The 22,978-nt window shown below is 46.8% G+C and overlaps 1 protein-coding gene across 1 annotated transcript in view; it reads right to left on the bottom strand.

Annotated features, from left to right (window-relative positions):
• LOC124606105 overlaps positions 1 to 22,978 on the bottom strand; it is a 236,930-nt gene that overhangs the window by 6,567 nt on the left and 207,385 nt on the right. The window contains exons 7-10 of the mRNA XM_047138070.1: positions 14,166 to 14,485; positions 12,018 to 12,254; positions 9,269 to 9,432; positions 3,873 to 4,195 (exon numbers count right to left, since the gene is read on the bottom strand). Coding sequence (XP_046994026.1) covers positions 3,873 to 4,195; positions 9,269 to 9,432; positions 12,018 to 12,254; positions 14,166 to 14,485 — 1,044 coding nt within the window. The remainder of the gene's footprint in view (positions 1 to 3,872; positions 4,196 to 9,268; positions 9,433 to 12,017; positions 12,255 to 14,165; positions 14,486 to 22,978) is intronic.

Here is a 22,978-nt window from a genome sequence, read left to right as displayed (position 1 = left end):
ATTGCCATTGTACGTACACCAACTGATCAAATCTTCTGGACAACCCCATGTAATGTGGAATTGACCACTAGATGTGACGTGAGGTGGACCTACGAGTATATAAGGAGGCTGGGAGTGTTGGGTTGTTAGGAGAGAAGCGGTAATGGCAGAATAGGTTGACCAGGTGAGTTCAGTGGCTTCGAAGAGGGACTAGTCACTGGATGTCACCTGAGTAACAGATCCGTGAGGGACATTTCAACCCTTCTACAGCAGTCCAAGTCAACTGATCATTATGGTCTGACTGTGAAATGGAATCGCGAAAGAACTACTACAGCTAAAGCAAAACTAGACACACCTCAAGTACTGGCGAAGAGATACCATCGTTCATTGTGGAGAGTGACTGTAAAAAATAGTACGAAATCGCAGGAAGGAATGAGTAGTGAGTTGAAAAGCGATACTAGCAGTCCAGCTAGCACAGTGACTGTGCGTAGAGAATTAAAAATGACAGAGTGCAGTGTCGGAGCAGCTCCTCATAAGCTACAAACTTATGTAGTTAGCGCTAAGCGGTGATTGAGATGGTGTAAAGAGGGACGGCACTGTACAGTGAATGAGTTATTTGGAGTGATGCATCGAGCTATACCTTGGGGTAATGCGACCGGAGCGTTACAATTTGGCGAATGCTTAGAGAACATTACCCGCCCTCATTTGTAGTGCCAAGATTGAAGTACGGAGGAGGTAGTGTCACGATGTGGGAGTTTCTCTTGGTTAGGATGTGGTTTGTTGTACTTAAGCAGACGGTGAATGCCGTAGGACATGGTCACATATTACAGCACTGTGTATTGCGTGCAGTAGAGGAACAGTTAGGACACAATATTTTTATCAGCATAACAATGCCCCCTTACACGAGTCACATCTCTATCTCTGCCGCAGTGAGCCGGCCGAAGTGGCCGTGCGGTTAAAGGCGCTGCAGTCTGGAACCGCAAGTCCGCTACGGTCGCAGGTTCGAATCCTGCCTCGGGCATGGATGTTTGTGATGTTCTTAGGTTAGTTAGGTTTAACTAGTTCTAAGTTCTAGGGGACTAATGACCTCAGCAGTTGAGTCCCATAGTACTCAGAGCCATTTGAACCATCTGCCGCAGTGGTTTGTGCATAATAACATTCCTGAAATGGATTGGCCTGTCGAGAGTCCCGACCTGAACCCAAAAGAAGCACCTTTAGGATGAGTTGGAATGTGGACTTCCCTTCAGACCCCAGCGTCCAACATAATTTTCTCTGGTCTTGGCTCTTGAAGTAGAATGGACCGACAGTCCTCAACAGGCATTCAGACACGCCACTGAAAGTGTTGCCAGCAGAGCTGCAACTGTCATAATGACGAATGGAGGACGCACCCATATTAATGTCCAATAATACACTGAGATGAAAAAAGTCACGGGCTACCTCATAATATCGTATCGGACGTCCTTTATTACGGCGTACTGCTGGAAATCGACGTGGCATTGACCCAACAAGTCGCTGAAAGTCCCCTGCAGAAATATTTGTTAAGCCACGTTGCCACCGTAGGCGTCCGTATTTGGTAATGTGTTGCCGGTGCAGGATTCTGTGCACGAACTGACCTCCCGATTGTGTCCTATAAATGTTTGATGTCGGCTGATCCGGGTGCCAATCAGTCGCTCGAACTGTCCAGAATGTTCTTCAGACCAACTCGGAACAATTGTGCCAAGGCGACATGCATATTGTCATCCATGAAAATTCCATCGTTGTTAGAGGACATGAAGTCCACGAATGGCTGCAAATCATCTCAAAGAGGTTCAGTTGGACCAGAAGAGCGAGTCCATTGATAATCTGGGTCCATGGGTTCGTAGGATCTGTGCCACATTCGAATCTTACCATCAGCTCTTACCAACTGAAAACGGGGCTCATCTGACCAGGCCACAGTTTTCCGGTCATGTAGGGTGCAACCGATAAGGTCAAGATCCCAGGAGGGGCGCTGCAGGAGATGTCATGCTTTGAGCAAAGGCATTTGTCGGTCGTCTGCCGCCATAGCCCATTAACGCCAAAATTCTCCGCACTCTCCTAACCGATACCGTTGTCGTATGTCCCACATTGGTTTCTGCGGTTATTTTACGCAGCGTCGATTGTCTGTTAGCACTGGCAACTCTACAGAAACACCGCTACTTTCGGTCATTAAGTGAAGAATGTCGGCCACTATGTTTTCCGTTCAATGTGGCATGCGTGTAGTTCCAACTACCATTCGCCGTTCACAGTCTGCACCCACAGTCATGCACCCACAATCACTTCGGAAACCTTTGTATATGAAACACTTGTGTACAAACGACAGCTCCGCCGACACACAGCTCTTTTATACACTACTGGCCATTAAAATTACTACACCACGAAGATAACTTGCTACAGACGCGAAATTTAACCGACAGGAAACGATGCTGTGATATGCAAATGATTAGCTTTTCAGAGCATTCACACAAGGTTGATGCCGGTGGCGACTCCTACAACGTGCTGACACGAGGAAAGTTTCCAACCGATTTCTCATACACAAACAGCAGTTGACCGGCGTTGCCTGGTGAAACGTTGTTGTGATGCCTCGTGTAAGAAGGAGAAATGCGTACCATCAGGTTTCCGACTTTGATAAAGGTCGGATTGTAGCCTATCGCGATTGCGGTTCATCGTATCGCGACATTGCTGCTCGCGTTGGTCGAGATCCAATGAATGTTAGCAGAATATGGAATCGGTGGGTTCAAGAGGGTAATACGGAACGCCGTATTGGATCCCAATGGTCTCGTATCACTAGCAGTCGAGATAACAGGCATCTTATCCGCATGGCTGTAACCGATCGTGCAGCCACGTCTCGATCCGTGAGTCAACAAATGGGGACGTTTGCAAGACAACAACCATCTGCACGAACAGTTCGACGACGTTTGCAGCAGCATGGACTATCAGCTCGGAGACCATGGCTGCGGTTACCCTTGATGCTGCATCACAGACAGGAGCGCCTGCAATGGTGTACTCAACGGCGAACGTGGGTGCACGAATGTCCAAACGTCATTTTTTGGGATGAATCCAGGTTCTGTTTACAGCATCATGATGGTCGCATCCGTGTTTGGCGATATCGCGGTGAACGCACATTGGTAGCGTGTATTCATCATCGCCATATTGGCGTATCACCCGGCGCGATGGCATGGAGTGCCATTGGTTACTCGTCTCGGTCACCTCTTGTTCGCATTGACGGCACTTTGAACAGTGGACGTTACATTTGAGATGTATTACGACCCGTGGATCTACCCTTCATTCGATCCACGCGAAACCCTACATTGCAGCAGGATAATGCACGACCGCATGTTGCAGGTCCTGTACGGGCCTTTCTGGATACAAAAAATGTTCGACTGCTGCCCTGGCCAGCACACTCTCCAGATCTCTCACCAACTGAAAACGTCTGGTCAATGGTGGCCGAGGAACTGGCTCGTCACAATACGCCAGTCGCTACTTTTGATGAACTGTGGTATCGTGTTGAAGCTGCATGGGCAGCTGTACTTGTACACGCCATCCAAGCTCTGTTTGACTCAATGCCCAGGGGTATCAAGGCCGTTATTACGGCCAGAGGTGGTGGTTCTGGGTACTGATTTCTCAGGATCTATGCACCCAAATTGCGTTAAAATGCAATCACATGTCAGTTCTAGTATAATATATTTGTCCATTGAATGCCCGTTTATCATCTGCATTTCTGTAGCAATTTTAATGGCCAGTAGTGTACCTAGTGTATGCGATACTACTTGCATTTGCGTATGTCAACATCGCTATCCAGTGACATTTGTGACCTCACTGTACGTGTGTCGGGATACTTGTGATGAGTGCGTTAGACGGCTTTTATGGCAGCTGACCTGTGCGGGCGATGACGATGCAGGCGGAGCCGATGAGGAAGACGGCGCGGCTGGAGAGGCGGTAGCGCGGGCAGGCGCCCTGCAGCGAGAAGGCGACGCGGCCCAGCACGTCGCAGGCGGCGCCTACCGTGAGGCAGGCGGCGGCGCCGCGCGCGCCCAGCGCCTGGCCCTGCCCCGCCGCCGACGCCAGGAACAGCGGCAGCAGCGTCGAGAACGTGAAGTCCGAGTAGAACGCCAGCGACACGCCCAGGTTGAGGTTCGTGTACACCGGGTCGCGCAGCAGGCCCAGGTCCAGGAAGTCGTGCACCGACCGCCACAGGCGCCTGTCGGACGTACAAAGAAACTGGAATAGGCATGCATATTAAAAAACAGAAATATACAAACAGGCATATACGGCGCTGCGGTCGGCAGAATGGCCGAGCGGTTCTGGACGCTACAGTCTGGAACCGCGCGACCGCTACGGTCGTAGGTCGAATCCTGCCTCGGGCATGGATGTGTGTCATGTCCTTAGGTTAGTTAGGTTTAAGTAGTTCTAAGTTCTAGGGGACTGATTACCTCAGAAGTTAACTCCCATAGTGCTCAGAGCCATTTTGCGGTCGGCAACACCTATGTGAGACAACAAGTTGGGGGGTTGGGGGGGGGGGTTGGGTTGTTTTGGGGAAGGAGACCAGACAGCGAGGTCATCGGTCTCATCGGATTAGGGAAGGATAGGGAAGGAAGTCGGCCGTGCCCTTTGAAAGGAACCATCCCGGCATTTGCCTGGAGCGATTTAGGGAAATCACGGAAAACCTAAATCAGGATGGCCGGACGCGGGATTGAACCGTCGTCCTCCCGAATGCGAGTCCAGTGTTTAACCACTGCGCCACCTCGCTCGGTAAGACAACAAGTGTCTGGCGCAGTTGTTAGATCGGTTACTGCTGCTATAATAGCAAGTTATCAAAATTTAAGTGAGTTTGAATGTGGTGCTATAATCGGCGTATGAGTGATGAGACACAGTATCTCCGAGGTAGCGATGAAGTGGGGATTTTCCCGCACGAGTGTACCGTGAATATAAGGAATCCGGTACAACATCAAATCTCCGACATCGCTGCGGCCGGAAATAGATTCTGCAAGAACGGGATCAACGACGACTGAAGAGAATCGTTCAATGTCACAGCAGTGCAACCCTTCCGAAAATTGCTGCAAATTTCAATGCTCGGCCATCAACAAGGGTCAGCCTGCAAACCATTCAACGAAACATCATCGATAGGGGCTTTCGGAGCCGACGCCACACTCGTGTACCATTGATGACTGCAGGACTTTACGCCTCGCCCGAACCCGGGAACCCGGGCGCAGGAAGCGAGAACGCTACCGCACGATCTGAATGCATGGACCCTGCGTGACAGCAGGGGACTGTTCAAGCTGGTACAGACTCGGTAATGGTGTGGGGCGTGTGCAGTTGGTGCGATATGGGTACCCTGATACGTCTAGATACGACTCTGACAGGTGACACCTACACAACTGTTCTGTCTGATCACCTGCGTCCAGTCACGTCCACTGTCCATTCTGACGGACTTGTGCAATTCCAGCAGGACAATGCGACACCCCACACGTCCCGAGCTTCTAGAGAGCGGCTACAGGAACACTCATCTGAGTTTAAACACTTCCGCTGGCCACTTAAGTACCCCGACATGAACATTATTGAGTGTATCTGGGATGCCTTGCAACGAGGTGTTCAGATGAGATCTCCACCCCCACGTACTCTTACGGTTTTATGGATAGCCCTGCAGGATTCATGGTGTCAGTTCCCTGCAGCATTACTTCAGATGTCAGTCGAGCCCATGTCACGTCGTGTTGCGGCACTCCTGCGTGCTCGCGAGGGTCCTAACGATATTAGGCAGGTGAACCAGTTTGTTTGGCTCCTCAGTGTATTTACTAAATACTGTTATGATTCCGGGGCAATGTCAATACGAGCAAGAACTTTGTTATACTGTTAGGATTCCGGGGAAATGTCAATACGAGCAAGAACTTTGTTATACTGTTTTGTATTTTAAAAATATTTACCCACTGCTTTGCTTCATAGCTTTTATGTGATTCACAAATATCACCTTCAATCTGGTGTTAAAATATACTTGTTTATTATACATCAGAATTAACGTTGTCCACCCCCTCGTACTCTTACGGATTTGTAGGCAGCCCTGCAGGAGTAATGGCGTCAGTTCCCTCCAGCACTACTTCAGACGTCTACAGATCGTGGTCAAGTGGCTAGTGTTGCTGACTCTGGATCACGTGGTCCCGGGTTCGATTCCCGGCCGGGTTGGGGGATTTTCTCTGCCCGGGGACTGGGTGTTTGTGTTGTCCTCATCATCATCATTCGTGAGAATGGCTAAATTGGACTAAGTAAAGAAACTGGACTGTGAAAAAATTGGGACTTAACATGGGCGCTGATGAACGCGCAGTTGAGCGCCCAACAAAACCAGACATCATCAAAAACTACTTCAGACATTAGTCGAGTCCACGCCACGTGCTGTTGCAGCACTTTTGCGTGCTCGCGGGGGCCCTACACGATATTAGGCAGGTGTACCAGTTTCTGCGGCTCTTCACCATAGTCATGTGTCCATAGCTGTAGTCTGCAAGCCACCTCATAGGTAGCGGTAGACGGTGCTTAGAAGTCACTACTACTGCTTCCCTCTCTCCCCCTTTCCATTTCCATTACGAATTGTGTGTGGGAAGGGTAGTCACTACACCGACCAGCACAAAAACCGACCAGCATTGTCGAGGTGAAGCGGTACTCCATGTCAACCACTTGCATGCCAGTGATATAAGGGTGTCGCTACAATGATTGTCGAGGTACTCTGCGCCATAACAAAAATTTTTTTATGCCTGTAGTCATGAAATAATGACCCTTGGCTATGACAATGGATCCATCTGTGTTTTATTTTTATGTGTCACACTTCCAATTTCCTGCCTGCACACTTCCACGAGTGTGTGATTGTATGAAGTTTGAATGTAATGGGATATAGAAAGGTGAGGGACTAGCAAAAGATACAATATAGTGGGCTTCGTCAAAGTATAACCTGTGGGAATACTAAGCAAAGAGATTGCCTGTACGCTTAAGAAAAGATCGATAGAGACGAGGGTAGAGGGTGTCAGGTGGCTGCAGCCAATACGAGAGTTTCCCTCCGGGCAGTTTGAACAAGGAGACATGCCTCCGGAGGTCCGTCATGCTGGGCCACTACTAGATGAGCTGGCCCGAGATGTGGACGCTGCTGCGCTTTGGGGTATAAAAGGTATAAATCTGAGTTATATCATCGTAGATAACGTTCGAAGTGAGCTGCTTAGTATCAGTTTAGTCAGGGAAGTGTCAGAACACGGTTTAATTATAATAATTTTGATGGTCTCAAGTAACCGGTAAATTGTGTTAATTACCATTGAGCATGAGTGCTCACCATCATCTTCGCACTCACAACGCGTTAGGTTGCGAGAGAGGAATGTGAGCGACACACGACCGTGCCTGCAGCACCGGCCAGTGTGAGTGCTGCTTTTAGGTGGTTTCCAACCGCAAGTAAGGACGCCGCCTCCAGCCTGCGTATGTACGTTACAGGCCAAACTACTACGAGACCAGCCGAAGGGAACAACGAAGAACTGCCATCTTCAAACTGCCTGTCCCTCTGCTGCCATCTTTACGACGTCCGCTACATTGTGGTGTCTACAGGCTTCCCCGACCTCATCCGAACCCAGGACACGCCAAATGGGAGTTCAGTGCCTCCTGACAAACAACAAAACGGCTCCAACCACCCAGTAGCTTTCATTCCTATACACAGCCCGCTACACTAGTGTGACTCTAATTCTTCCATTGTTTCTGGCTGTTAACAGCTTCTCTTTCCCCTTCCCTGCAGTCTTCTATGGCAATACTAACGTGTTTATACACTCATCACTTCAAAGTAAGATTCTTACGCCCTTTTGAAATACTGATATGCGAGGAAGCGACAGCTACAATAATCCGTGTGACGCTAGGCTCTTTTCCTTGCTGTAAACTGTAACCAACACTCTGTCAACAGGGTAGGTCTCATTAATCTGAAAATCATCGATGAATACTCAACCGAAGAACCCGAAGGGCGAAACTGGCAGAATGGCGCTTCCGTCTGTCAGTCACAGTCAACAGTCGCGGTACTGTACTAACGTGGATTTTACAAAAAGGAGCCTATACAGTAATAAATCGCAGCAGTAACAAAAATAAGATGCCAAATTTTTCACACTAAATATATTTCCTGAGGACCCTTACAGGTACGAAATATCAAATTATAAGACTGTTTAATTACAATTGTCTTGTAGCCTACATATATTTAGTGAAGTTTAAACATTTACCTTCAGGACCACGAAATGGCTAGTAAATAGCAGGACACGTAACCTTTTGCGAAAGCATTTCGTACGCCATCAACGTGACGTGAAGGTGTTTCGCTACACTGCTAGCCAAAGCAGTTTATGAATACCGTCATAGCTTTGGATGAAGAGAGAACGGCCACAGGGCAAAAGCCATAAAACCGAACACAGAGCAGAAACCAGTTCTACAATTGTTACTACTTCAGATCCAGAAATATTGGACCTATAAGCATCAGAACCATCAACAAAGACGTCTTTAGAGGATGAAGTAATTGCATCATGCGAAATTATTCACGTATTGGAAAATCGAAAGAAGTGTAAGAACGTTAAAATCGTCAGATTCCTCGAAAAATTATTAAGTGACAAAGATAGTGCCTACCACAATATGAATAACACAACCATGGAAATATCGTACAAAGGAAGTTAGGAAAGACAAGCAAAGTTTAAAGAATATTGAATCCAAATTCCCACTTACTAAGAAACTGGGGAGGGAGATGGAAAGACTAAAGTAAGTTGCAAAGTATTTCTTTCCAGATGCATTGTAAATTATGTCATTTCATTTTTGAGCTTTAACTCTGCATATATTTTACGATCATTCCTAACTTTTAATGTTTCAGTAACGCTTCGGAAGCAAGAATGTCCTAGTCATTTCTTAAATTACGTAGAAAAAGAATTATAAAAAAATTTCTTACAGCAAACGCGACGTTGAGATGGCCGATTTTTTCGCCACCTGGGGTGGTCGTGTCGCTCTAGATGTGACTGAGTGTCGCGACTGTTCATACAAAACTGTGGTACATTTGCATATGATAGTGGCAACTCTTCCCCCTCCCCCCTTCCACGCCCCCCTCCCTCACACTCCCACGCCAACACCGACAACTGTTTCATTTTATGGGATACGCTACTCCAGACCGAATATTCCCTGGTTTCTGAGACAGGAATAGTGGAATAGTGGGATGCAAAGAGCCATGGAACTAGGTGGACACACAGAAGAGATATCACGGGTAAGTTAGGCGTGCCGTTGGCGGAGTCCTTACCTACAGGAGAAGCGGCGCGGCGACCTCGGGTGGCCGCTGGCGTCCGCGGTGGGCACCATGACGGCCAGGGCGCCGACACTCACCACGGACACCTGGGAGGCCGTTCTGCGCAGGCGCGCGCCGCGGTCCCCCGCTGCCGCCTCTGCGTCCTCTGCCACCTGGTCCTGCGGACAAAACACATCACTACTCTCCACTTACCATAAATGGTTGCAGAAAATAAACAAAGGCAACAGATACGAGCGGCGTTAAATAGTAATGCAACACATTCCTTTTCTCAGCCTATTTCGGTTGAAAGAATACAGAATTTATTGTGGAACATGGTAGAATATTCCCGCTTCAATTCCAATGGTTTCGTGAAGTTCAAGTAGGCGCCGCTATTCGTGGCCTTCAAAACGGCATCTGTAACGGAGGTGCATTCCAAGCAGAGAGCTGTCATTGAGTTTCTTTTTGGTGGAAAACCATCTCAGGCATTCAGAGGCGCTTGCAGAATGTCTACGAAGACCTGGCAGTGTACAGAAGCACAGAGAGTCCTTGGGCGAGGCGTACAGCTGTGAGTCCTGCAATGGTGGAACTTCTCAACTGGACGTCTCTGTTGGTAATGCTGACACATTCATCCACCAGCCGAGGTTCTCAAAGTTGAGTACCTGCTGGATTCCTTCCCATCTAACAGACGACCATAAAGAGCAACGACTTTGATCCAATGAAGGATAGACTCCCCAGGAAGCAGTACGTGGATGATGAGGACGTTACTGGTGCAGCAAGACGTTGGCTCCAACGTAGACCAGCAGAGTGGTACACCATACAGGCACTCCCAGTGAGGTGGCATAAGGCCGTCACATTAAACGGAGATTATGTTGATTATGGAATAATATGATGTACTGGAATCCTGAATAAAACCAACCTACTTTCAGAAAAATGATGTGTTGCATTACCTATTGAACGCCCTTCATAATTCATCCCCAGGAGACATCTCTATAAGTGCGGGCAACACGGCCTCTAGAGTTGATAATGTCCTCAATTTGGCGACATAGAGAGTCAAAAACAAAAACTTCCGTCCACTGTATCCAGCTGAAGCTGCTCATTCCTCATTAGATCTATACAGCGTCCAAATTTCGGGACTGCTGACTACTGAAATCTATGACTGTTCTAAACAGTCCTAGATATTTTCTGTGGGATTAAAATCGAGTGATTTAGCTAGGCAATTCTGATGCACAGGGTGGCTGAAGAATGTAGGAAGGCCTGTGAATCTGGCTGTTGTTATCTTGGAAGAGAGGAGTGTCCACAGCACAGCTCATCATGCAGATGTAGAAGAAAGCACAATACTTGGTCACTGAGAAAGATGAAACAAACATTCTGGTTCATGTTCACAACAACCTAAATGAGTAGGCGCATTTCAGGGTACGAAAAGAAGCAAAAAAATCTCATACCAACCTCCGGCCATACCTACATCCTCCACATTCTTCGGGTCTAACGCCTCATTGGACCATTGGTGCATTTGACGCCAAGCATCATTTGAAAAGTGGCAAAATGTCGACTTGGTCAACGCCACGTGCCTCCAATGAAGTGCTGTGCGGTTTCTGAGTGATCTGGCCCACTGAATACGTGCAGCTTTATGTGCTGATGTGGCCTATGGGTGTCTGCAATGTACTCGACTTAAATATAGATTGCATGCAGATGGCACTGCAATGTTCGCGCCGTATCTGGATCAGGTGGACTTGCAGTCACTGACAGCACCAATTGCTATCTAGTTTGAAATCGATCGTCATTGACAAGAGGCGACATTCGTGTACAGTCCCTGTCAGTTAAGATATAAAGGAAATGTTTCCGTTCGATGGCCGTAGAGTCCAGAATCGGTATGCCAATCAGGCAAAATCGTCGTGAGCACTGATGCAATCATGCGACCAGCACACCAGATTGAAGACACCCATTTGGTAAAACACCATGACCTGTTGTGTGAAGAAATCCGTAACTCTTGGCAGCACATACTCGTCCGACAGGAATCGCTGACCTTTCAAGGACTTTTTTAAAGGACGGAAGGCTATATAATCGCGCGGCGAGAGATAAGGACTATAAGGCGGATGCTCGAGTGTCTTCCACTTGACTGTGGCTGACCTCCTAGGTTGACCGGTGTCGAATCATGACCAGCACGGAACTTTGTGCACCACTCCCCAACGGTGCTGCCCCGTACACATTATTCATTCTCCGCTGGATGTCTATCGGTGTTCGTCCTTCAGCAGCGAAGAAAGGAATATCGTCACGTCTGGACGCACTTGGTAATAGCGTCGCCATAGTTGAAGACTGTGATGGAAGATGAGCACACGTGGGGCTCCTCTGGCTCGATGACAGGGCGGGAGACGTGGAGGGCAGTGGTGACCACACACGGCCTGGTCACGGCGTCCCAAGCACCACAAAGCAACCGGAAGTCGACCGGAAGGGGTAGTCAGGGAAGAAATAGTTAAAATCGTGAAGTACTGTCGTGTGTGACAGCAGCGGTAGGTAGCGGAGACAGGAAACAGAAAACAAAGACAATGCGGTAGCAGGAGCTGCGCCTTCCAGGGGCTTGAACGAATGCAAGAGTGTGTTAGAAGTGCCTCTCGATACCCAAGGGGCCAATCACGCCAGGTACATTCCAGCTGAGCGGTGCATCGCGGAAAACCCCTAGTTCGGCCATGGAAGCGGGTCCCCTTGCTTTACGATCACGAAATCTCAGTCAGCGCTCGGCACGGCTTTCGACCGTTGGGCAGCTTACCGTCGGGGCGTCGACGTCGTCGTCGCCGTCGCTGTCGCCATCGGCGCCCCGGCCTGGGTCCAGCAGCAGCCGCCGGCTGTTCTCGCGGTCCTCCTGCCGCGGCGCCGGATGGTGCTTGCCGGACAGCTGCTCCGCCACCAGCTTCCCGTTGGCCACCAGCTGCTGGTCGGACACTTTGCCTCCCTCGGACAGCAGGTCGCCGCACAATTTGACGTCCGACACAGGGGACTGCAGCTCCTGCGCACCACAGCAACTTCATAATCAACAATTCTCAGTCATATCATCATTACCTTCTGGCCTCTACAGGCAGTGTGTATCTGACCAGAAAAGTATGTGGTTCTCAATAAACAGACATCGTTAGTCGTTTACAACATTTAGCCAGTTAGTATAATAGTTGTTGGAATAATTTTTGAATGAGAGAGAAGTAACTATACTTCATTGTGCATAGATTCTGTGATTTTGAATGGGACTGTCCTGGTTTAACAATGCATGAAAAAAATGGTTCAAATGGCTCTGAGCACTATGGGACTTAACTTCTGAGGTCATCAGTCCCTTAGAACTTAGAACTACTACCCATGCCTGAGGCAGGATTCAAACCTGCGACCGCAGCGGTCGCGCGGTTCCAGACTGTAGCGCCTAGAACCGCTCGGCCACCCCGGCAGGCCAATGTATGAAACTCAAAATTAAAAAGAAACCGGACTTTGTGCCAAGCATCTAATACTAAATAAAATGTATTGTTATTTTTAGTAAGATTTTTAATAAGCTTAGTTCACAAGAACATTGATTAAAGTATGAAGCCTACTGTCATTTTAAATTGATGTCCTCATGAGGAAACCTACCATTAATTTTCGAAGTTTCGCTACGAGTTTGTGCACAGCTGTATGAGCGCATACCACGAAGGGACTTTAAAAAAAAGTTCCACATTATTATGACATTTATTGAGAGTTGCCAATCCAGTTGAGAATCTGTGGGGCCACGTCGGTCAGGCTGTTTGAACCGTGGATCGTCAACAGAGAAATCTAGCCCAGCTGGCCACGGCACTGGAGTCTGCACGGCTCTAAATCCTAGTGGTTCGTACCAAAACCTCAACTGACAATCTTCCTGCACGCCTCGCAGTGCTCTGTGCTGCAAAAGATTGTTATTCTGGCTTATGACAGGTAGTCACATTAACTTTACTGGACAGTGCATCTGTCACAGAGAGCTGCAACTCTAATCACTTATATAACCACCAATTGTGTCTGTGTGTAGTAAGTTACGTTGACATCTGTCCATGACTTCTCGGAGCATCACTTCTGACAAGAATGTTTACGCGGTCGAAACAATAACTTTAGGAAGATGTGGTGCAGAAGAATCAGAGAAAGAGAGAGGAAAATATGAAGGGAAATACTGGAGCCTAAAAGAGGTGCTGACAGATGGATGCAAAGAAGTAGGAACCGACTGTCTGGGAGAATGATGTCAATATTAGAGGAAATGAGACTGAAAAGGGCAGCTTTTTCTGAAATATCATCATGATGAACATGATAAAATGAGGGAAAAGGATTGTGAGGACAGCTTGTAGGTTAAGAAGAAAGACATGAAACACGTGCCTTGTTTATTTCGCAATGGACTGATTGGAATTGGGGATCAAGGGGCAGCGATAGGAAAATTGGAGAAGCAAGTACAAACCGACTGGTTAAGCAGAGATCAACAATACAGGAAGAGCAAGGTAAAGGGTAGAGAATCACCAGTGGAGCAGACAAGAAAAGAGGAGGAGAGGAGAGAGAGGAAGAGTTTCTGGAAGAAGGAGTTACGTGTATCTTAGAGAAACCACAACGTAAGAAGACGAAGTATAAGGAGAGCTCTGCCTTCCTGGCCACAGACCACCATATCATCTATATCAGCTAACACTCCCTGCATCACTTGGTTGCAGGACGGAGGGGCGTACCGGTCAGCGCACTGCTCTCCCGGTCAACGTCATGTTAACAAACCGGGAGCTGCTACTATTCGGTCAAGTAGCCCCTCAATTGCCACCACAAAGCTGAGTAGATCCCGCACAAGTCTTTCCACAAAAGAAAAATCCTCGGCAGAAATGGGAACTGAACCCGGGTACTCCGCATAGCACCCATTTACACTGTCGAACTGGCAATGGAAGAAGCGAGGCGCGCTCACCCTGTCGTCGTCGCCTGCGGCTGCGTCGCCCAGGCTGGCCCTGCGCCGGCGGCAGCAGGCGGGCAGCGCGGAGCTGGGCGCGCTGGCGAGCGGCAGGTAGGCGAGCGCGCCGGCCACGGCGAGCAGCGAGAGGCCGGCCACGGCCGCCTGGGCCGCGCGGAAGCCGCGCCACGCCGCCAGCCGCTCCACCAGCAGCGGGTACACCATCACGCCGGCCGACAGCACCGTCTGCGTCGCGCCCATCACCGGCACGCGCCGCTCGCTGAAGTACGTGTTGAAGCTCGTGTACGACGCGGGCAGCATCAGCCCCAGGCCCACTCCTATCGCGCAAAACACTCCGTGTCAGCTACCCTCCCTCCGAGATGCTCCACACTCAAATTTTCTTTTGGCAAGTATCAAACTCCCATTAACACATACAAATAAACACATCAGGCAGAAAGGCAGTCACCCTGGGGAGCCGTCACGGTGATACTATCCAACACTATCTTCAGTTGTGATGATAATTCCGCTAGCAGAAAGACGTCAGGTTTCTGCTCCTAAGACGCATCCGAGGGAAGTCAACCACTGATAACTAGTCTTTTCCGCGCGACTTCGCATGCATACACGTTCATCTGCCCACTCCTTCCAGCCTCCCCCCCCCCCCCCCCCATATCTTGTTCACCTTATCCTCCCACCTCTATCTGTCCATTTCCTTCTCCCCACACTCTACACCCCTTCATGTCCTCCTCATCCCTCTCTTTGCGCATTTTCTCTGTGCCCTGACTATGACAATATCTTCATCCGCTCCCTCTGTCCACATCCTCCTCCCCCTCTTTCTTCCCATCCCTCCCTTCCCTCTTCCTTTCCCACCTGCCCAGGAGGCATGTACAACTTCCAGCTGCCTCCTACATCTCGACCTCTCTATGTCCATCATGTGCTGCCCTCTTTTTGTCTAGGCCTCATCCCCCCTCCTTGACTATATCCTCTTCCCCCTCTCTCTACACATCTCCTCCTGCCACTCCTCGCCCATCTCTCTCCCTATCTCACCTGCCCCTCTCTTTTTGTCCATCTTATCTTCCTAGTCCCTCTCTCCATCCATCTCCTCTTCCCTCACCTCTCTGTCTATTCCTCCCATCTTTCTCTGTCCATTTCCTCCTTCTGCTCTTCCTGTCTATCTCCTCCTCCTCTCTCTTCATCCACCTCTTCCACCCACTCTCCTCATCCATTTCATCTGCCCCCTCCACACCCTACCTCTCTCCTCCTGCTAGCCTTTCCCTATACCTTCTCCTACCCACATCACCCTACTCATCTCCTACTACTCTCTCTCCCCATTTACCTCCTACTGTCACACTCTCCCTATCCATCTCCTACTCCCCCTCTCCTACTCCATCTGCTTCTCCCTCTCCCTCTGCCCTATCTCATTCCCCCTCTTCCTGTCAAGCACCACCTCCTTCTCTCCCCATCCATCTCCTCCATCGCTCTCTGTTCCCTAAACTGCCTCCTCTCTGTCCATCCTCTCTTGTCCCCTCTCTGTGCCACTCAACCTTCACCCATCCTGCCCGTTCACACACAGGGCAGCCTGCCTGCAAACAAAAAAAAAAAAAAAAAAACAAAAAAAACAAAAAAAAGTTCAAATGGCTCTGAGCACTATGGGACTTAACATCTGAGGTCATCAGTCCCCTAGAACTTAGAACTACTTCAATCTAACTAAACTAAGGCCATCACACACATCCATGCCCAAGGCAGGATTCGAACCTGCGACTGTAGCGGTCGCGTGGTTCCAGACTGAAGCGCCTAGAACCGCTCGGCCACAACGGCTGGCGGCAGCCTGCATATCAACAGCTTGAAAACTATTTCTCACCCCTGACTTGTAGGTTGCTCTGCCAAGCAACTCCATAAAGTAAGGCTGATACTACTTCAACACAACACAGCTGTTGTGTAGGCCAGCCTGCAGGCTTACTCTGCTCCTATTGGAGCTAGGAGGTTATAAAGCCCACAAAGCTGATACAATGCATGCTGTTTCTTCGCTGGATTTGTCTGAAATCGGTCAAGGACATGCACACACACACACACACACACACACACACACACACACACACACTGTTTTATATGCATAACAGATTACATACAGAGAGCTACCAAACAGCAATGATATTGAGACACTTCATCCGTTATTCAAAGGATTCCTACACATTTCATTTGGGATTATGACAGTGTGATTTAGCAGACCAATCAAGTTGCAATAGGCCGCCAGAGTATTAATCAAACGAGCAATGTATATGTACAGCCCTGTGCATACAGATTTTGTTATCTTGGAAGATGGGAGTGTCCACAGCATACTCTGTACGCTTATCTAGAAGAAAAGGCAACAGTTGCTCAATGTGGATGTTGAAAAAAACGACCTAGTTCATGTACACAGTAATCTGATTGAGTGGGCCCAAACAATCTTAAGAAAAACAACCCTAACACCAGCCTGAACTATACCCTCCCCACAGCGCGTGTTAGATGCCTCGTTTGGCTATCGGTGCACCCGCACCTTGGTTCGTTTGAAAAAACACAAAACCTCAATTTGTCGGATTGCACTACACGCCTCCAGACCCCTCCTCTCCAGTTTCTGCATTATTTGGCCACTGAAGACGCGCGGCGTTATTTGCTGCTGCAAAGTAGCTCGAAACGTCCACTGCATGCATTTCAGTCCACATTGTTCGCTCGGAAACTGGTTGACATCAAACCGCACTCACTGAGAGCAGAAGTTACTGTCGGTCTGCATTCGGTTGACATTAACTCGTCTCCAGTCGCTGTCGGTTAGGCTCCTTTTATGACCACTGTTCTTATACCATGTTACTTGTCTGCGAGAAGTGTATCATTCCTTGTAGACAGCTTGGGCTGTCCGCCTTAATACACCAACAAATCAGACAACTTCCTCCATATGCACGTCAAAACACGATAATTCCTTTCTGCTTTTCTCTCATGTCTGCATGTTAATGTTACTGCGCCGATTCCATCTAACAGACTGGCACATTTACACTATTTTATTGCGATGGTTTACGTCAGTGGTGATCTCGTGACCACCTGCAATCGGTCCCGCACCATCTACAGTGCTCCAAAGAACCTTTACAGGAGCATTTTGTATTCCGTCTTTTTATCTGCCCGACTGTTAAAAACTCTTTTTTCCAGGAACGAGTAGATGTATCAAGTGAAATTTATGTCACATACTAAGGTCTACGGCACTTTGGTGGCGTAAATAATTGAGGCTTCTAAGTCGGTGCCATTTATGTCAAATATTTTAATGCAAACTTACTCATTAAAACATATACGATACTTACAGTTGCTGTAGAATCATGAAATTTGGCGAAAAGCAAGGTTTCACTGTGCAGGTAAAGGGAAAAAAAGAAATTGTTAATTTTTAACTGTAGCACACCAAAAAACTATTTTGTTTGTAGTTTGTTATCCGACTTCAAACTTTAAATTAAAACATTCTTGAAAGTCTTGGAATCTCAGGGGCCGATATCTTTCTTACTCGCACCTGCCAATTTTTTGTTGAGAGACGGACTGGTATCTTATCCAATAAGCTTGGATTCCCAAATACTTATGTTTTGACCTCGTTGTTCTATCCACAGGTTCTCTTGATGTCTGATTTTATTTTAATATTGCATTTGCAATGAAACATTCATAATGTGTTTTTATTTTACACTTGAAGTTCGATAAAAAGTTATGAATGAGAGAAACATAGGAGAAAATTCTAGGATGTCTTTGTCTTAACAAGGAGAAATAGGTTTATAAAAGTCTATGCTGCTATGAAGTCTTCAAGAAAGAAATTACAAGCATACCTTTACTGTACGTTAATATTACAATGCTACCTTCAAATGGCGCAAGTTATCCAGCGTAGCTGAGACATATTTTTTGTAATACAAGCGTACTTTTTTTGCCTGTACATAGCTGTAAATGTGAGTTATAAATCCTCAGCGATCAAGTACATATATTCTGCAGAAAATCTGGTTAGTCTAATTTTAATTTTATCAATGAACATTCGATTTCACCTTCTACACGTAGATGTACACTAATAACAAATCTCGAAGGGCTTTTCTTTGTCTTGTAATAGAGTTTCTACAACTTTCCTTTTACTGGAGCTGGTTAATTTTGAAGTCACTAGATATTAAATTCTTATGGATATGTCTCTGCATCTTCTTCATTCGTAATATGTCACCCGTACTCCTTCGTGAATACGAGGGTTGTGCAGAAAGTACGTTCCGCTCGTCGTTAAATGGAAACCACTGGGAAAATCCGGTAAAGCTTTGCATAGATGTGTTGGGCAGTGTCTCGTAAGTCCCATAGTGCTTAGAGCCATTTGAACCATTTTTGAATAGCGTCTCCCGCCAAGTACGAGGGCCTGGTTAGAGATTTCGCCTTTGTCAGGCAGCCCACATGACACAACTGTCGAGCAGTTCCTTCTTCATGCCAATTCTCGGCCGCACACTGCAGGGGCAATCAAGAAGCTCCTGCAGCGTTTCCGATGAGAAGTGTTTGATCACCCACAATACAGTCAGTGATTGGCTCCCCCTGAGTCTCATCTGTGCTCACAAAAACCGCTGGCTATGAAGACAAAATTTTTCCACAGACAATGAGCTGCAGACCAGTGCCGGCCGGGGTGGCCAAGCGGTTAAAGGCGCTACAGTCTGGAACCGCGCGACCGCTTCGGTCGCAGGTTCGAATCCTGCCTCGGGCATGGATGTGTGTGATGTCCTTAGGTTAGTTAGGTTTAAGTAGTTCTAAGTTCTAGGGGACTGATGACCTTAGAAGTTAAGTCCCATAGTGCTCAGAGCCATTTAAACCATTTTGAAGCAGACCAGTGCAGACAACTGGCCGAAAGTACACGCGGCTGCTTTCAATGAAGAGGGTATTGGAAAGTTGAAACAACACTACGACAGAACTCCAAGTTGGAGCGGCGACTATGTAGTGAAGTACGTGGAAGGGGTACCTAACTGTTGGAAATAAAATGTTTCTGGTTTTCACTGTGGTTTCCATTTCGCGACCTATCGGAACCTACTTTCTGGACAAACCTCGTGTTACGATGGCACCCACAAATTTTCTATACCAATGTGAAATTGGTTGACTGTTCAGTTGGTTCTTATGGTACTTTGGCCTAGGGCATGGTTGTAAGTGTACACCACAATTTTTTATCAAATTTTATCGACACGTAACATGATCATAACAACAAATAACTCGAGCTATAGACGAAGGAAAGAACCTGACAACTTCTGGGGTGGCATAAAAATAGTCGTCACATTTGTATAATTTATCATACTCGCAATAAAAAACAGAGTTCCTACATTTGTTGAAGACGTTGTACCTGTTGATGGAAAATTAAAGGGGACTGTTTTCAAAGGTATTACTATGAAAATGTCTTGTATGCGCTGGAATTTCTAGTAAATCCGAATTTTGGAACTGTGCCCGCAAATACACAGGGAAAATTAAAGTATCTATACCGTGTCTCAAACCTAATTTCGCGAACTTGCTGATATATAACTTCAGACGACTTATGAACGTAATTTGTTCGTTATTATCGCTTCCACACAGCAGTGTGCTAGGCAACGCGCCAAGACTGTTTACACAAAATGAGGCATGTAGATCCAAGCACGATTCATGTTGCTGCAAGCACTGCTCATACGAAAACACTGGTGTAATCCGTAATGCTGTTATAAATGGAAACGTAGATCAGAATCAAGGAAAAAAGTATTTCTTGTTTCAGTAGAGAACGAGTTAATATTAACTTCTCTTAGATTAGAAAGTCCGCCCCGTAAGGTCAGTCGGCTGCGAATCGGCCGAAAAGCTACGAGGTAACTGACACGCTATGATTTTTCTTTTTCCTTTCTTTTCAGTTCGTAACTTAGAGTTACACTGGAAGTCATTACGGAGCAAACAGGTAACTTGGTGTGGCAAGAGAGAGACAAGGCAGTTACTGTGGTGTTGTTAAGGAAATTATAACTCTGGCCTTCAGTGCTTTATGGAAGTCTTGGAGTATTATATCAGTACAACTGTATCCACGTTGAAACTTTCTGGCAGGTTAAGACTATGTGCGAAGAAAGGCGAAGATGTTCCTGTTTAAAAGCCTCTGCCTGAAAAGTGGGATACCAGCTACCTCAGTCTACTTTCCTCAGCACCTTCAATAATCATCCTAAAAATTTTAACACGCGAACATTTTCGCGCTCTTTTTAACACGCGACTCATCTCTCACTCGCACAAGCTCCTTTAACTGTATCTCGCTCACACTCACTAATCCACCACTGTAAGTAGCTAATACTCATCCACCTCAGTTGCCCTTTCTCACTTATTCATTCAGCTCAACTCATTGTCATTATCTTCTTTGTCTCTCTGACTGTCAGTGTTTGCTATCTCACACCCACGAATTCCTTCTACTGACTCCTGACTCTCACTCTCTCTCTCTCTCTCTCTCTCTCTCTTGCCCTGTCCAACTGCCACCACCTTATTCATTCCTTCACACTGCTGCGGTCTCTTCTCACTGTCACTGTCTCTCTTCCTCGTTGTCACTGTCACAGATTATGTCTCTCATAATCACTGGCTCTCACTCACTTCCACTTTCTCCTTCTTTTTATTCCTCTCCCACTGGCACTGTCTCCTTCACTTTTTTTCTAACACGATTCTGTCACCGTTAATTATGTTCTCCAGACACCGAGTCTCTCTCTTTCTCTCACACTGTCATTATCTTCTTCGCTCTTTCTATACCACAGCCACCGTCTACATTCTTCCAGTATTTGTCACTTTTCCATCGGTTTCCTACTGCACTGCCATTGTCTCTTTCTCTCTCAACATAAAAATGCGCAAATATGCTCACATGCCAAAATGTTTGGGAAAATTTTTGACAGTGCTGAAAAGATAGAGTGAGGCAGCTGGTACCCCACTTTTGAGTCAGTAAGTAGCCTTTTTTGTACTGCAATATTAGCATTTTCCCTGTTATATTACTGCATGCAAGTAACTTCATGCGCCAGTACTATGCTGACAGTCTGCTTGTGAGAAACTGATAAACGCAAAACTAATTTTCCACCTCAGACCGGATTTTATGTGCACAAAAATTTTGCATGTTCTTCAGTACTGCAACACAGGCTACCCAAAACGCTTCTGATGATAAAAGAGACATTTTACAGCGTACTTCTCAGTATTATGCTATTTTTTCGCCTCGCATAGGATGTTACGTGGGTATTTTTTGTGTACAAATAGGCTAAATTTGAACCTCTGTATCTCAAAAAAGCATAAAAATATCAAAAAAATTTCGAAACAGTTCGAGATCCGGGTCTTAGGAATATATAGTAAAAATTACAGGCGTTTACTGTGTGTAACCTTCTTGGAGTCAGTGGTTCGGATTTAGTATCCAAACATCGTAGTTTTGGTGTGTTTCTCGATAACAGATAAAGATTTTTGAAATGGGGAGATGCCAATACTCGGTAAATACCTAGAGAACATATGTTGAAATTTGGGCAATGTTATGTGTTAGTTATTTAGATAAACCGCTGCTGTCGACGAAGAAATGGAGAAAAACTCTGTTTCCGGATTTTCTCAGGAACCTCTTATGAACTAGGTAGTGCCTGTATTAGCCTTTTAATGCGTACCGTAGACCACATCAAATGCAAAAAGATACAACCGTTCTGCTCCATTTGCCTGAGCTGGAGGCAGTGTATAAGTCGAACATGCACTGTAGATTTAATTACGATGAGCCGATCCTTCTTCTTGGTATCAAAATTGCTCCTAGCCCTAGGGCTATCGAAAACACTTGACCCTGCCTTTTTCTGCAATCAATAGAACCCGAGGTAGAGCCCCGAAAAAATCTCGTTTTACACGTGGCGTTATTGACGTTGTTGGTAACGCACGCTGTCGCATTCTTGCCGATATTTAGATGCTGGCTTTATTCTGTTGTCCACAAGCCCCGAATTTTACGTGTAATTCACAATTAATTGAAGTACTGAATTTATTTGCATAATAAAACATTTCTTCTTCAACCTGTTTAGTGTTTGTAATTTTCGGAGCCAAATCACACGGGTTTAAAGTTATCTGATGTGCTCTCTCACTCATACCTCATTGTCTAGGCCAAATTTTAAAATTTACTTAGCAAACATACGTGGGTGATTTCTGGTTCATATCTTTGAATTGACCGTAGCTTTCTATGTTATGATAATTGTTGATCCAAAGATCTTAATTAGACATCTGTACAATGTTCGTCCTAAGTGCTCTGTTTTACGGTTACAACCTTATTTCGAGAAGAATGCATTAAGTTTTGATACGTCACAGTGTTGCGTGGGAATTACACAGCTTCAAGGTTTTCTGTTACAATCTCAAGGCAAACGACATTCCTCAAAATTCTTTAGACAAAATATACTCATTTGTCAGATACGATGTGGAGGTCACGCAGGTAATGTTTTCTTCAGTTTATTATATGGTTCAACCGGAAACTCGTAATTTATTTGGGTTACTGAATCCTAATTTGAGTCAAACTGCAGCATCACTTTATCTCATCCACAAATACACTCCTGGAAATGGAAAAAAGAACACATTGACACCGGTGTGTCAGACCCACCATACTTGCTCCGGACACTGCGAGAGGGCTGTACAAGCAATGATCACACGCACGGCACAGCGGACACACCAGGAACCGCGGTGTTGGCCGTCGAATGGCGCTAGCTGCGCAGCATTTGTGCACCGCCGCCGTCAGTGTCAGCCAGTTTGCCGTGGCATACGGAGCTCCATCGCAGTCTTTAACACTGGTAGCATGCCGCGACAGCGTGGACGTGAACCATATGTGCAGTTGACGGACTTTGAGCGAG

The sequence above is a fragment of the Schistocerca americana genome, chromosome 3 (assembly GCF_021461395.2).
Source record: "Schistocerca americana isolate TAMUIC-IGC-003095 chromosome 3, iqSchAmer2.1, whole genome shotgun sequence".
Classification (NCBI taxonomy): Eukaryota; Metazoa; Arthropoda; class Insecta; order Orthoptera; family Acrididae; genus Schistocerca; species Schistocerca americana.
Note: the sequence above shows the minus strand (reverse complement) of the source record. Positions and strands in the feature narration are given on the sequence as shown.